Source organism: Zalophus californianus, chromosome 6 (genome assembly GCF_009762305.2).
Source record: "Zalophus californianus isolate mZalCal1 chromosome 6, mZalCal1.pri.v2, whole genome shotgun sequence".
Lineage (NCBI taxonomy): Eukaryota > Metazoa > Chordata > Mammalia > Carnivora > Otariidae > Zalophus > Zalophus californianus.
The window spans coordinates 114,425,279-114,436,564 of record NC_045600.1 but is presented as its reverse complement, the minus strand read 5'-3'; the positions used below and the strand labels follow the sequence as shown (position 1 = coordinate 114,436,564).

The 11,286-nt window shown below is 56.7% G+C and overlaps 1 protein-coding gene across 1 annotated transcript; it reads right to left on the bottom strand.

Moving 5' to 3' along the window:
* Positions 1–6,579: 6,579 nt before the first annotated feature.
* Positions 6,580–10,032, bottom strand: ODF3L1 (outer dense fiber of sperm tails 3 like 1). The gene is made up of 4 exons (XM_027571871.1): positions 9,684–10,032; positions 8,754–8,864; positions 7,706–7,819; positions 6,580–7,082 (listed from the first exon to the last, which is right to left on the bottom strand). The coding sequence occupies exons 1-4, from the start codon at positions 9,802–9,804 to the stop codon at positions 6,601–6,603; spliced, it is 828 nt and encodes a 275-aa protein (XP_027427672.1). The 5' UTR covers positions 9,805–10,032; the 3' UTR covers positions 6,580–6,600.
* Between the last annotated feature and the right edge of the window lie 1,254 nt (positions 10,033–11,286).

Genomic DNA, 11,286 nt, shown 5'->3' with positions numbered 1-11,286 from the left:
TATGACGAATGACCCGGCAGAAGCTGGCAAATGACTGCAGCCCTGGGGCAGAGGGTCTCTGAGACCCTACCATCTCTGAGAGGCAGTGGGTTCAAGGCCCCAGACCCCCTGGAACGAGAACTACACAGACTGATCCCTGGCTCCCACTTTTGTGCTCATCATCACTGCAACAGACCGTCACATGGAGCGGCAGGAGACGCTGCTGTGGGGTATGTGGGATGGTCCCTCCTGGCCACAGGCCCCCACAAGATCTAGAGGACACAGAGCGTCCACACATGTGACCTCTAGGGCGATTCGGGCCAGATCAGGCCAGGGCACAGAAATGGGCCAGATCGAAGGCGGAGGTAGCCGGGGTCCGAGCAGAGATGGCTCAGGCTGGGTCTGAGGTGTCCAGGGGGGGGCTCAGCAGCCACATCCTGTGGAGCCTGGAGAGGGGCTGTCTGCACCCCCCAGGCCAGTGACTAAGGGATTCCACCTGTTCTGCCCAGGGAAGAACAGCCAGTCCCACAGCGCCAAATGTCTCTGTCCTCCAAGAGGCCGGGTGTGAATCACAGGAATTTACAGCCCAGCCTGGAGCGGGATTTATGAGTCCGCCTCAAGCCCGGGCAGTGGGGAGTGGCTGCCTGTCGGCCCCCCATTGCCTCTGATTGATGAGGCTGTTTCCTGCCACGAAAAGCTCCCCTCTGTGGCAGGCCACAGAGGGAGGGGCTCCCAGGCCCAAGGCCCAGCCCATCGCCCCACACCCGTCCCGGGTCTGGACCCCTCTCCTGCTCTCACGGCCCTACTGTCTCACGATCCAGCTCCACACACAGACACCCAAGGTGGACACGCACCTGAGGGGCCTGCCTCCCCAGTCAGAGCTCGACCTTTCTAGACCTGCCACTTACTCATCCCTTCCCAGTGCCCTTCAAGATAAATCCATTCCAGGGCCCAAGTCTGGACATGCCAAATTCCAGAATGGATCTCTGAGGGAATCTAGTGTGCATGCACACGCGCGCACACACACACACACACACACACACACACATTTCAGATGAGCCAGAGGTCCATAGAGGGATGGACCTTGCCCAAAGTCACACAGCAACAACAGTGGTATGGCTGAGACCTGAGCCCGCAATACCCTGGACTAGTCGTTTCAGTGTGTGGTCATAGCTAAATTTTCGTGGTACCGTGGGGATAATTTTCATCTCCAAATAAGGGCTCCTCTCTAGAGAATGGGTGGACTTGGATTTGAAACCCTCCTCCACCACTATGTGTCTGAGAGTCACAACCTCTCTGTGCTTCCTTACCTGAAAAATGGGCTCAAAAGTAATCCTGACCTTATGGGGTCATTATGAGGTTCAAGTGATATGATGCAGGGGAAGTCCCAGGACAGAGCTGGGTCCCTAGCAAGTGCTCCGTAGGTGGTGAAGACAGCCCTCCATCACCCCTGATGATTTAAGGGGTCCCACTGCCTGATTTGCTAGGAGAAGAGGGAGCTGTTTAGGGCAGGTGAAGCAGAAAAAACAAGGAGAGGTTGTATACAGGGCCGCAGGGTGGAAGTGAGGCCACTTCCTGCTGGAAGAAATCCTGAAGGATCCCTGGAGGAGGTGACTTCAAGCAGAGGATTCAGAGCTCCACCACTCTTGCCCTGAGGCCACTTGGGGGCTTCCTGAGCACCACAGGGCTGAGGGGAAGCACTCTGCCCTGAAAGCCAATACCAGCCCAAGCTTCTTCCCTCAGTGACCTGAGGCCAAGTCCCTTCCCTCTCTCGGCATCTGCAAACTGGGCCGGAGAAGACCAGAGGACATTCACTAGAGGCACCTGCAAGCCCGTCCCCTGCAGTACCCAAATCTTGCCACTGGGCAGCAGCAGGGAGGGAAGCTGGGGTCCTGCCTCCTTCTTGCTGCTGAGGCCACAGCTCCTGCCCGCCAGGCCCACCCCCAGGACCGGGAGTTCTTTGCCCCTCCACACCCTCGGTTCCTCCAGGGAACCAGAGCTGGGAAACCACCCACATCCAAACATTTGATCCTCGCCCCAGCCCCACAGAGCAGCCAGAGTTCTCTGCACTTTTCAGATGGGGAAACTGAGGTCCAGAGAGGGGAGGACTTGTTCTAGGCCACACACCAATCGTGGCATAGCCAAGTCTCCGACCCTCTTTCCCAGACACCAGCCCCCTGAGGAGGCTGTGTGAAGGGACAGATTGGCGCTGGAATCCTGGTACTCCCACCCCTGGCTGTGCATTACTGGGCTGGTCGCCCACACTCTCGGACTCTCAGCTTCTGTAAGTGCTGAACTGCTTTGTTGCAGGTAGATTTCACACCCCCCAAGAGCAGACACCCCTTGGTGTCCCCAGAGCCTGGCACGGGGGTGGATGTTCAAGAGGAGAATCGCCTCCTGGAGGCCCCCTCCAGCCTGCCCCCCTCCCGAGTCTAAGGGTCTCCCTGCCGGAGGGCCTCCCACCCTCCCAGGTCAACCTTTTCATTCTTCTCCACCCTTCGCAGCCCTGCCTGGTACCTACACGCCCCAGGCCTGGAGGTAGTGGTGGCTGTTCTTTTCTCCTTCCCTGCCTCTCCCTCAGTCCGTCACATCCCTCCTGCGAGCCCCGCTCTGCACTCCGTACCGTGTTTACAAGACAATGATGACAGTTTTTTATTTATCTCTTTTGTCTCCCTTCCTCCCCTGAAGGGAACCGTGCTTCCCCTCCCCCAGGAAGAAATGAAGACTCCAGAAGAGAAAAAGCGAACAAAGGACAGTGGCCCGCACCCACACCTACCCACAGGCCACGCACAAGCACACAATCCTCCTCGTCAGGGCCTTCTGGAACCGCTCTGGTGTTTGGGGGGTAATGGAAAATGTCGGTCTTTATTCCTGAGGACAAACAGGGGCGAGGGACTGGGAGAGCAAGAGGGAGAGTGAGAGAAGAGAAAGGGGAGCCAGAGGGAAGCAGAAAGAGTTAGAGGGGGAAGAGCCAGGTGGGGGGAGCTGGACACAGAGGGAGAGAAGCCGGAAGGAGGAGGACCCGGCAGACACTCTGCCTCGGGTGAGCTTGGACATGCAGCTTCTGACCCGCCCCAGGAATTCACGGGGATATGCTCTCCAACCAGCACCCCAACAGCACCCCAGCCAAGGACCAGGAACAGGGCTGTCAGGTGGCAGAAGTGCCTATGCCAGGCCTCCTGTCCTTGGGTGGCCCCCGGAGTCCGGGAGAGGGATCTGGCTTGTCCTCATGGACAAGGGCTCATAACCAAATGCACCCCATCCAGAGGCACAATGACCTGGCCCAGATTGGATGGTTGACCTCCAGCTCGTGTCCCAGCTCCTTCTTGAGCACGGAGACTGTCCCAACCTCCCCTCCGCAGCCCACCCCACCCCCTCTTGCACCTGTGCATGGGGCTGCAGAGAGGAGGGGGGTGTTCTCATTATTTACTTCTCCAGGGCAGTGGGAGGCATGAGGGAGCCTGAGCGGCTGTAGGGATAAAGAGGCACCTGGAGAGGGGGTGTGGCAGGAAAAGGCGGCCCTAGTGTGTGCTGTGGGTCTGTGTGCATGTGTCGTGCATGTGTGTGTGTGTGTGTCTGTCTGTCTGTCTGTCTTTCCATGTGAGTGCAATATGAAGCCGTGTTTGAGTGGGTCTGGTATCAGGGGTATACGTGTGAAGAGTAAGGTGTGGTGTCTGCGTGTGCGTGGGTGTGCATGCACGTGTGAGCACGTACTGCAGGGAGTGTGAGTCCGTCTCCGTATATACATGGATGAGGGACGTGGGTTTCTGCACGAGTCCTACCTGTGTGCCCATTTATGATGGGTCAGTGTGTCTCTCAGGCAGGGCCCCTGTTGCTCCTGGCCCAGGGCCACCCACCATCCTCCCAGCTCCTGGGAGTCAGAGAGACAATTGGCACTCAGGGTCTGTCCAGCAACAACAGAGTAACAGAGAACGAGACCCCCAGCCAGTGTCCGGGAGAGTCATAGGACTGTAGTTTTACCACCACACCCTGGTAGGGGTGACCCATGGAGGCCAGGCTTCTCCCTGCCCCCGGAGAGAAGGGAGAGAGCTCTGGCGGGCACCCTGCCATTCACTGGACCCTCAGCAACCCTCCGATGTCTGCTCATGACTGGAGAGAGCTGCTTCTCATCCTCCCATGAGCCACTCTCTGAACACCTAGAGGTACGGCTGGGCCTTCACCGTCTTTTGGTGCTCCCAGGTGCAGCCAGAGCCTGGCATAGGGCAGGAGCTCAGCAAAAGTCTACTGAATGAATGAACGAGCATGTCTGTGTGAGTCATAGGCCAGGCTCCAGGGCCCAAGTACTTGAGGGCACAGGTTTAAGTCCTCCGAGAATTCAGACCAGGGCTTCCCGCCAGGTCAAGGGTGCCCCGGCCCCGCTCCGAGTCAGAAGGGGCGGGGTCAGCACTCAGCCATGTCTGGGAGGCCGTGCCCACCACCCTTCTGCAGGTCACCTACCCAGTCACCACCACAGAGGAGGCAAGGCCAAGAGAGGGGGACTGCTTTGTCAAAAGGTCAATCCCAAGCTAAATGACCCTGTCATTCTGTGGGCTGAGCCACAAGGGAAGTCCCACTCATCTTTCCCAGAGGCCACATCCCCTCTTGGCGGGGTCATCTCTCTTCCAAACATCTTCATCCCCCAAAGACTCATTCTGAGTCCTCCAGCCTCCTCTCCTTCCCTTGGGATCACAAACCAAGGGTTAGTTCTAGCTTTGGGGCTAATACCCAGCCCCTACCCATATCTGGTGGCAGCTGGAGCCTGTCAAGCTGAGGGTCTGTCCCAGACTGAGCCCTGACTCTAGTCACAGACTGACCCCAACCTAGCTTCACACTGAGCGGGTCACACACTGAGCCTAGATCTTTATTTAGAGACAGGCCATTCATTATTTCCCTGGCTCTGGGCCTTAGTTTCCTCATTTTTCCAATGCAGGGCCTTGGAATGGGATAGGCACTAAATCCGAAAAACCCGATTCAGACGTCGGCCTATAGCTTCCCTGACCCGGCGACACAGGACAGCAGTAGGTGCTGCTACCCGCCAGCCCCCACCCCCACCCAGTACTTCTGGCCAAGCATGCCTAATTTTTGCAGCCGCCGTGATAAATGGCATTGTCGGCAAAATGACATCTTTCTAATCTGCTGCAAGACAGATGGGTCCCCAGGCTCACTGGCTCTCTCTCGAGCCTGCCCAGACCGGCCTCGCTGAGGAGTGGGGAGGACAGGACAGACATAACACCCCAGGCCTGGGGGCTAGCGCGGTGGGGGAGGGGGCAGGGGATTTCGGGGCCCAGAGTCAGGTATGATCCCAGTGGGCATTCCTACAAGCCCCTTTTAAAAATACTCAGTGTTGTGACTGCCGTTTTAATATTCCAAAGATATTCTCTGATTCTTTCTATCTGAAGTTAGGTCTTCAGTTCAACTTTCATTTTCAATTAAAACCTGAATATTGCTCCAACTCGGCCCCAGCCTCCTCGGAGACCCGCAGGAGAGCGGGCACCTATCTCTCTCCCAAAGTGGCAACGCTGGAAGGGGTGGGGTGGGGCAGGTGGGCCAGGCCTGGACTGGTGAGTAAGGCAACACTGCCCCCTCCTGGCTAGTGGGGGGGCTCCTCCTCTCCTCCCCTAACCCGCACTGCAGGGCCAGGGTGAGGCTGGTGAGTCGGGGGACGGACAAGCAGCTCTCCAAAGACAACATGTGGCAAGCAGTCCCTTCTCTCAGCAGTATGCTTGGTCTCCTTTGCCTCCTCCTAGGCTGACTGCGGCCTCCAGGCTCTGCCCCTCCTGTCCAACCTTCTCTCACTGCCCAAAGAATCCTGAAAATCACGCATCTTAACTAGCCCTATCACGCTGAGGACAAAACCTGAGTGCCCTCCAGTGGCCCACGACCTGGTCCTCTTATTGGCCAACCTGCTGCAGCCCAGGCTCCTGCCCTCAGAGCTTGCCCCAGGGTCCTGACCTGCGCACTTCGGTCCCATGTGCCTGTCTTTGCTCTCATCTTTACAGACGCCAAGAGTACCCCCCCCCCCCCCCCGCCGCTACACACCATCTCCACTTGTCCTCTCGTGTCCTTCTGCCAGGAAAAACCCCCTCGACCCCGGTCCCTGACCAGACGACCCCTCCGTCCTCTGCCCTGCTCCTCGCGCACGCTGACCCCTCAGGCACCAGAGTCACACCGTTGTGGAGCTGGAGGGAACGTGGACATGCTCCAGGCCTACGCTTCCCCCCTCACTGTCCCAAGGGCAGCCGTGAGGGGCCCAGAGGACAGAAGCTGCACAAGGCCACGTTACACGTTAGTGGCAGAGTTCAGACTAGAACGTAGCTGGCCAGAGTCTCTGCCCAGGGCTCCTGGCTGCCTCCCCTGATGAGCCAGGACAGACCTTCTTCCAAACAGGGACCCCTACAATGCCTCCCAGGATCCCAGCCCCTCACCCAGGGCAGGCCTCAGAGGAAGCAACCGTGTTTGCAAAACAAAAAACTAAATAAGTGAAAATATTTATCTAACGCCTTCTGTGCGCTAGACACACCAGGCACCAGCTCTACTACTTGAAACCTTGGTAAATTGCTCAGTTCAGTATAGAAAAATAACTTCTGTGGGGAGGGGTGGGTGAGCGCCCCAGGAGGGGCCTTAGTCGTGAATGTCGATGACCAGCGGGCACAGGTGGGGTGAGTGCTTGATGCCCATGGTGAAAGCAGGTGTGCGGGGCTTGTGCACCGTGACCTGCTGGACGTCGTGTGAGCCTGGGCCAGGCCGAGGTGTGTGGTCCATCGGGTAGGCGAATCGCTTGGCCATGTTGTAGACGGGGCTGCGGTTCTGGTAAACGGAGGGCTCAGGCCGGGCATGCACAGCCGGCCCAGGGCCTCCTGCCACGTTCTCCTTGTAGAACCAGTTCTTGTGCCCCGAGGCGAAACTATAGCAAGGAGCTGCTCGGCTGACGGGGTTGCTGGGCCCCAGAAAGAGTGGCAGCTGGTACTGGTTGGGGGCTGGATTGGGGTCCATCACTCTGTATGGGCACTGGTAGCCAAAAGCATACTGGGGAGCCCTGCGTTCCCCAGGTGGGTGGGTCTTCTCCAAGTAGTAATGGCAGGGGGCTGGGTTGGGCCTCAGGCCTGAAAGTGGATAAATGGAGGGGAAAGGTGTCAGGGTGGGAGCCAGGCCACGTCTCCTGGTGTCCAACTGATGGGTCCAGGTCAAGAGGTAAGAAGGTCTTGGTTAGCCTGATTGATGTTACTATAACCACTTTATCGTCAGGCAGGGACATCACCACCCCTGCACAGGTCTATGGGCAGGGGGAGGGACTTAGGTCACAGTGACATCAGGATTGACACTGCTATCATAAGATAAAAATCACAAGTATCATCAGAACGTCACCCTTGGGATGTCGGCATCCTGATATCATCCCCGTGACAGCACCCAGAAAACATCCTGAAATCACTACAGTCTGTGAGCTCATTAGCATGGCAATATCCCTGATGCACCATGAGCCCCCATGACATTTTTATCATACCCTTGCCTGCTGCCACACATGCATAACATTGGCTTCAAGACCTCAGTATTGTGACACCGACATGGTGACATCAGTGTCTTGATATAAGCTTGCAGGGAGATGCCAGGATCCAAAGACACAGCTGGCAAAGGGGAGTCATGACCCTTTGTCCCTGCTCAGGTCCTAAGGGTGGACCCCCGCTCCCCATCCTCCCAACCCCCACACCCCTCTCCCGTCCCATCTTACGCAGGTTAGAGATGCGTTCCTCCATGGGAACCTGCGGGCAGCTGGACATTCCAAACCGGGTTATTTTGGGATCCAAGAAATAGCAAGGCCCAGGGCTGCAAATGTCCATGACCCCTGCAGGCAGCCACAGAGAGGCCCAGTCAGCCCCAGAGGACGCCCTAGGGTGAGCCTGGCCTGCCTCCGGGTGAAGATCCCCTCTGTCCAGTAGAGAAATGAGGGCTCGCTTCCGATTCCTTGGGCTCTTAGGTGTTTCCCGACACTTGATTTCCTCGTCTGCAAAATGGGGCTTTTAATGCATGACCTACCAGTCTCGAGAACTTGCTCAGAGAAGCACATAAAATAACAGCTGTGTAGCAGCTCGGTCAGCTCCCATCGGGGATTGGTGCCAAGGGGTAATAATAGGTACAGTGGCTATTGTTAGTACTAAGAAGGGGCCCAGCCCTGGACAGACGGTTCCCCTGCTGAGAAGGCCATGTCACGCCAGGGAGGGACCCAGCAGGCCTCTCAATCTCAGAGCCCCAGAGACACGGCTTGACACCCCTGCCCACCCTCTCCTCTTGCTGGCCTTGACCAGCAGCTAGAGTTCTTCTGCGGCTTTCTGCTCTTGCCCTTCCAGGGGGTTCTAAGCCAACTGCAAAGCTTGGAGGGCCACCATTCCCACCAGAGTCCCCTCTCCCCAGCTATTTCTGCCCAACTTCTGTGACAAGTTAACACACAGCAGCCAGAGCTGAGGGGCCCTGGCCCAAGACGAGACAGAGGAGACTCTCCCTTGCCTGTTGGACAGCGCCAGCCGCTCTTCAGAGCTCCCGCAAGGAGGTCCAGCTGGGAGCTCCCCACAGAGCGGCCTTTGGAGGTGTGGGTCACCTGGGCATCCCTGCTGGCTTCCTTCAGGACCCAGTGAGCCACCTGGGTGTCCTCTGCAGGGCAAGCCTGGGTTCCCAGGGTCCCGTGGCTACAGGTAATGGCTCCCTACCTCTCACTGCCGCCCCAAACATCCAACAATAGTAACCCTGAGCCCGAGGGGATGACGGGCGTGGCGAGCACTCACGCTTCTCCGAGTGTCCGGTGTGCAGAGTATAGGCTGGCTCCTGGAACATGGAGATGTCATGGTGGAAGTAGCCAGTGCAAGATGGCAGGAGGTACTTGGCTGGGCCCGGACCTGCAAGGATGGACAGGGCAGCCCTCAGCCTCAGCGCATGGGATCAGAGGCAGGGGAAGCCCCGAACACAGTGTGCCATGAGAACACTGGGGTCTTTCCTTCTGCTGACGTCACACCGCCGCAAATCCCACCATGGAGCTTCTTTTGGGGGAAAGACAATGTTCCCAGATAAAATGCAATCCATCTTAGACAGGCAACGGGTAATACGAAAGATAATAGTTACAATTAACCAAGAACTTATTCTGCGCCAAGCACTACACTATGTATTAACATGGATTATTTCAGCTAAGCCTCCCAACAACTCCATAAAATTGATACTATTGTGTTTCCCATCTTACAGATGAGAAAAATAAGACTTAGAAATATCAGTTTGCTCAAAGTCACACAAGTCTTGTAATGTGAAAATTCTGAGACAATCAGCCAAGAGACCGCAAACATATAATCACATACTAAACCACCTCCCACATAGACCAACAATCAGTCATTAACAATGTAGTAAGAATTAGTTTGTCTGCTTTCAGTGAAGGGTAAGATTCGAGGGAAGTGAGGAAAACTAAGGGTGGGCTAAAACCTCCTTTGAATCCCTAGCTTTTTTCCAAAACTGGAAAATCATACACCATGCTCCCTTCCACTCCTACCCCCATGAAAAGTCCCAGCAGCTAATACTGCCTCTGGGGTTCAGCTTGAAGGTGCAGATCTTCTGAGGGCTTGGAGGAGAATCCTCAGGAGCTTTGCGGGAGGCAGGGCTGGAAGGCTGGGGCACCTTCTGCAGCCCTGTAGAGAGAGGAATCCAAGCTCAGGACAGGGGTCTGATCTCACCTTTGATCATTGCCATGATCACAGGGGTCTGCTTTACCTCCTGCCATGAGGGCACCTGAACTTTCTCCTCTGGGCCCTGCCCATTGAACACAGAGTTCCTGGCCCCCTTGGGCAGTTTCATGGCTGGGGCCCAGGAGGGGGCAATAGCTACTGAGAGATCCAAGTGGTGGGCAAGGGGCTAGGCCTGTGTGGAGCCTATTCGAGATGCCCCTGCTCAAACCCCTGTGTCCACTCTCTCCCCAACTCGAGAAGCTGCTTGGGGGTTGGGAAGGAAGTCAATCCTCTGGCTTGAGCAGCTGAGGCCGCCTGGGGTGCAGCCAGCCACAGGACCTAGCAGGCTAGAGCTAGGGATGACATCACCGCAGAACTTGGGCTGTGAAACCCAGAGTGTTTATTTCCCCCAGTTACCATGGCAGCTCAGCTATAGAACCCTGAAAACTAGGCCCCACCAGCCCCTACTCCCAACCAGGCTACAATGGCCTGAGGGTGCCCAGAACCCCGAGTCAGGGAGGGAAAAGGGAGAGGGGGTGTGACAGAGCCGGCTCTTCTCTACTGGTGGGTGCCCTGAAGTCAGAGAAAGGAAAGGAATGTGTGGGTGGATCCTGGGGGAAAGGTTCCCACAGCCTGGAAAGTCCCCTGGGGTGGCCCTCTATTCCCTGCCCCTCCCATCTATGCCCCCAGATTCTGGACACGCCCTCCCTTCTGTCTGTTTCCCCTTGGAAAATGATCAAACCGATTATTTCACACTAAGGTGTAACTGTAACTGATAGCTTCCCGGGCTCCTATCCCAGGGCACAGTGTCTTTAGAGATCCATGTTTAGCTCAAGGAATGCTTGCTTGCCTGCTGCTGGCATTTCAGGCAGGGAATGGGGAGCAAATAAGGAGGATGGAGGGGTGGCACTGAAGCCTTAAGAAGCAAGGCACTTCCTGTGCCTTGGTCCAGAGTACCCCCTGGGGTAGGGGCAGTATGAGAGGGAACATTGAGGGGTAGAGAAGACACCCAACTGCCAAATGATTGATTGATGAGCCCCAGGGTGGAGGAAATGCTGGGGACGCCTTCACCCTCTAAAACCCAGGAGGTTTTGGGGCGCTAGGGCCTGCCTGCACCCACCAGTTCATAGCTCAGACTGGGGATTTGATCCGAACCAGCTAAGAGGGGTTTCTGTCTTGGGAACAGATGACTCCTGGCTTTAGAGAAGGTGTCTCTCACGGTCCTGGTACATAAATAAAGAAACTGAGTCCCCCAAAGGAGCAAGGACTTACCCAAAGTCTCCCATTATATCAGGAGCAGAGACAGAACCGGGACACAAACCCAGGGCTCTCTTTGGCTCACAGCCTCTGATCTAATGGAAACCAAACCCCTCTCTGAGCTCATTCCAGCCAGCAGGCACGATGAGGACTCAAGAGCAGACAGGCCAGATGTGCTGGGCGCTCCAGAAGCCCTTGCGGGACTGAATGGCTCAGAACAGAGGGCAGGGTCCCACCCAGTGGCCGCAGACACTCCCCTTTGTCCCTCACATCACCCAGGGGGCCGCCAAGCCTCTGATTCCTCTGATTTCTGGAGGGAGAGGGCTGGGCAAGGCTAGGATTGGCCCGGCCTCAA

Excerpts from the sequence above, each read along its gene's own strand:
- ODF3L1 (XM_027571871.1), bottom strand. The coding sequence starts at position 9,804 with ATGAAACTGCCCAAGGGGGCCAGGAACTCTGTGTTCAATGGGCAGGGC. Across the intron at positions 8,865-9,683 it reads GATCATGGCAATGATCAAAG|GTCCGGGCCCAGCCAAGTAC; the intron begins GTGAGATCAGAC and ends CCATCCTTGCAG. Across the intron at positions 7,820-8,753 it reads CACCGGACACTCGGAGAAGC|GGGTCATGGACATTTGCAGC; the intron begins GTGAGTGCTCGC and ends GGCTGCCTGCAG.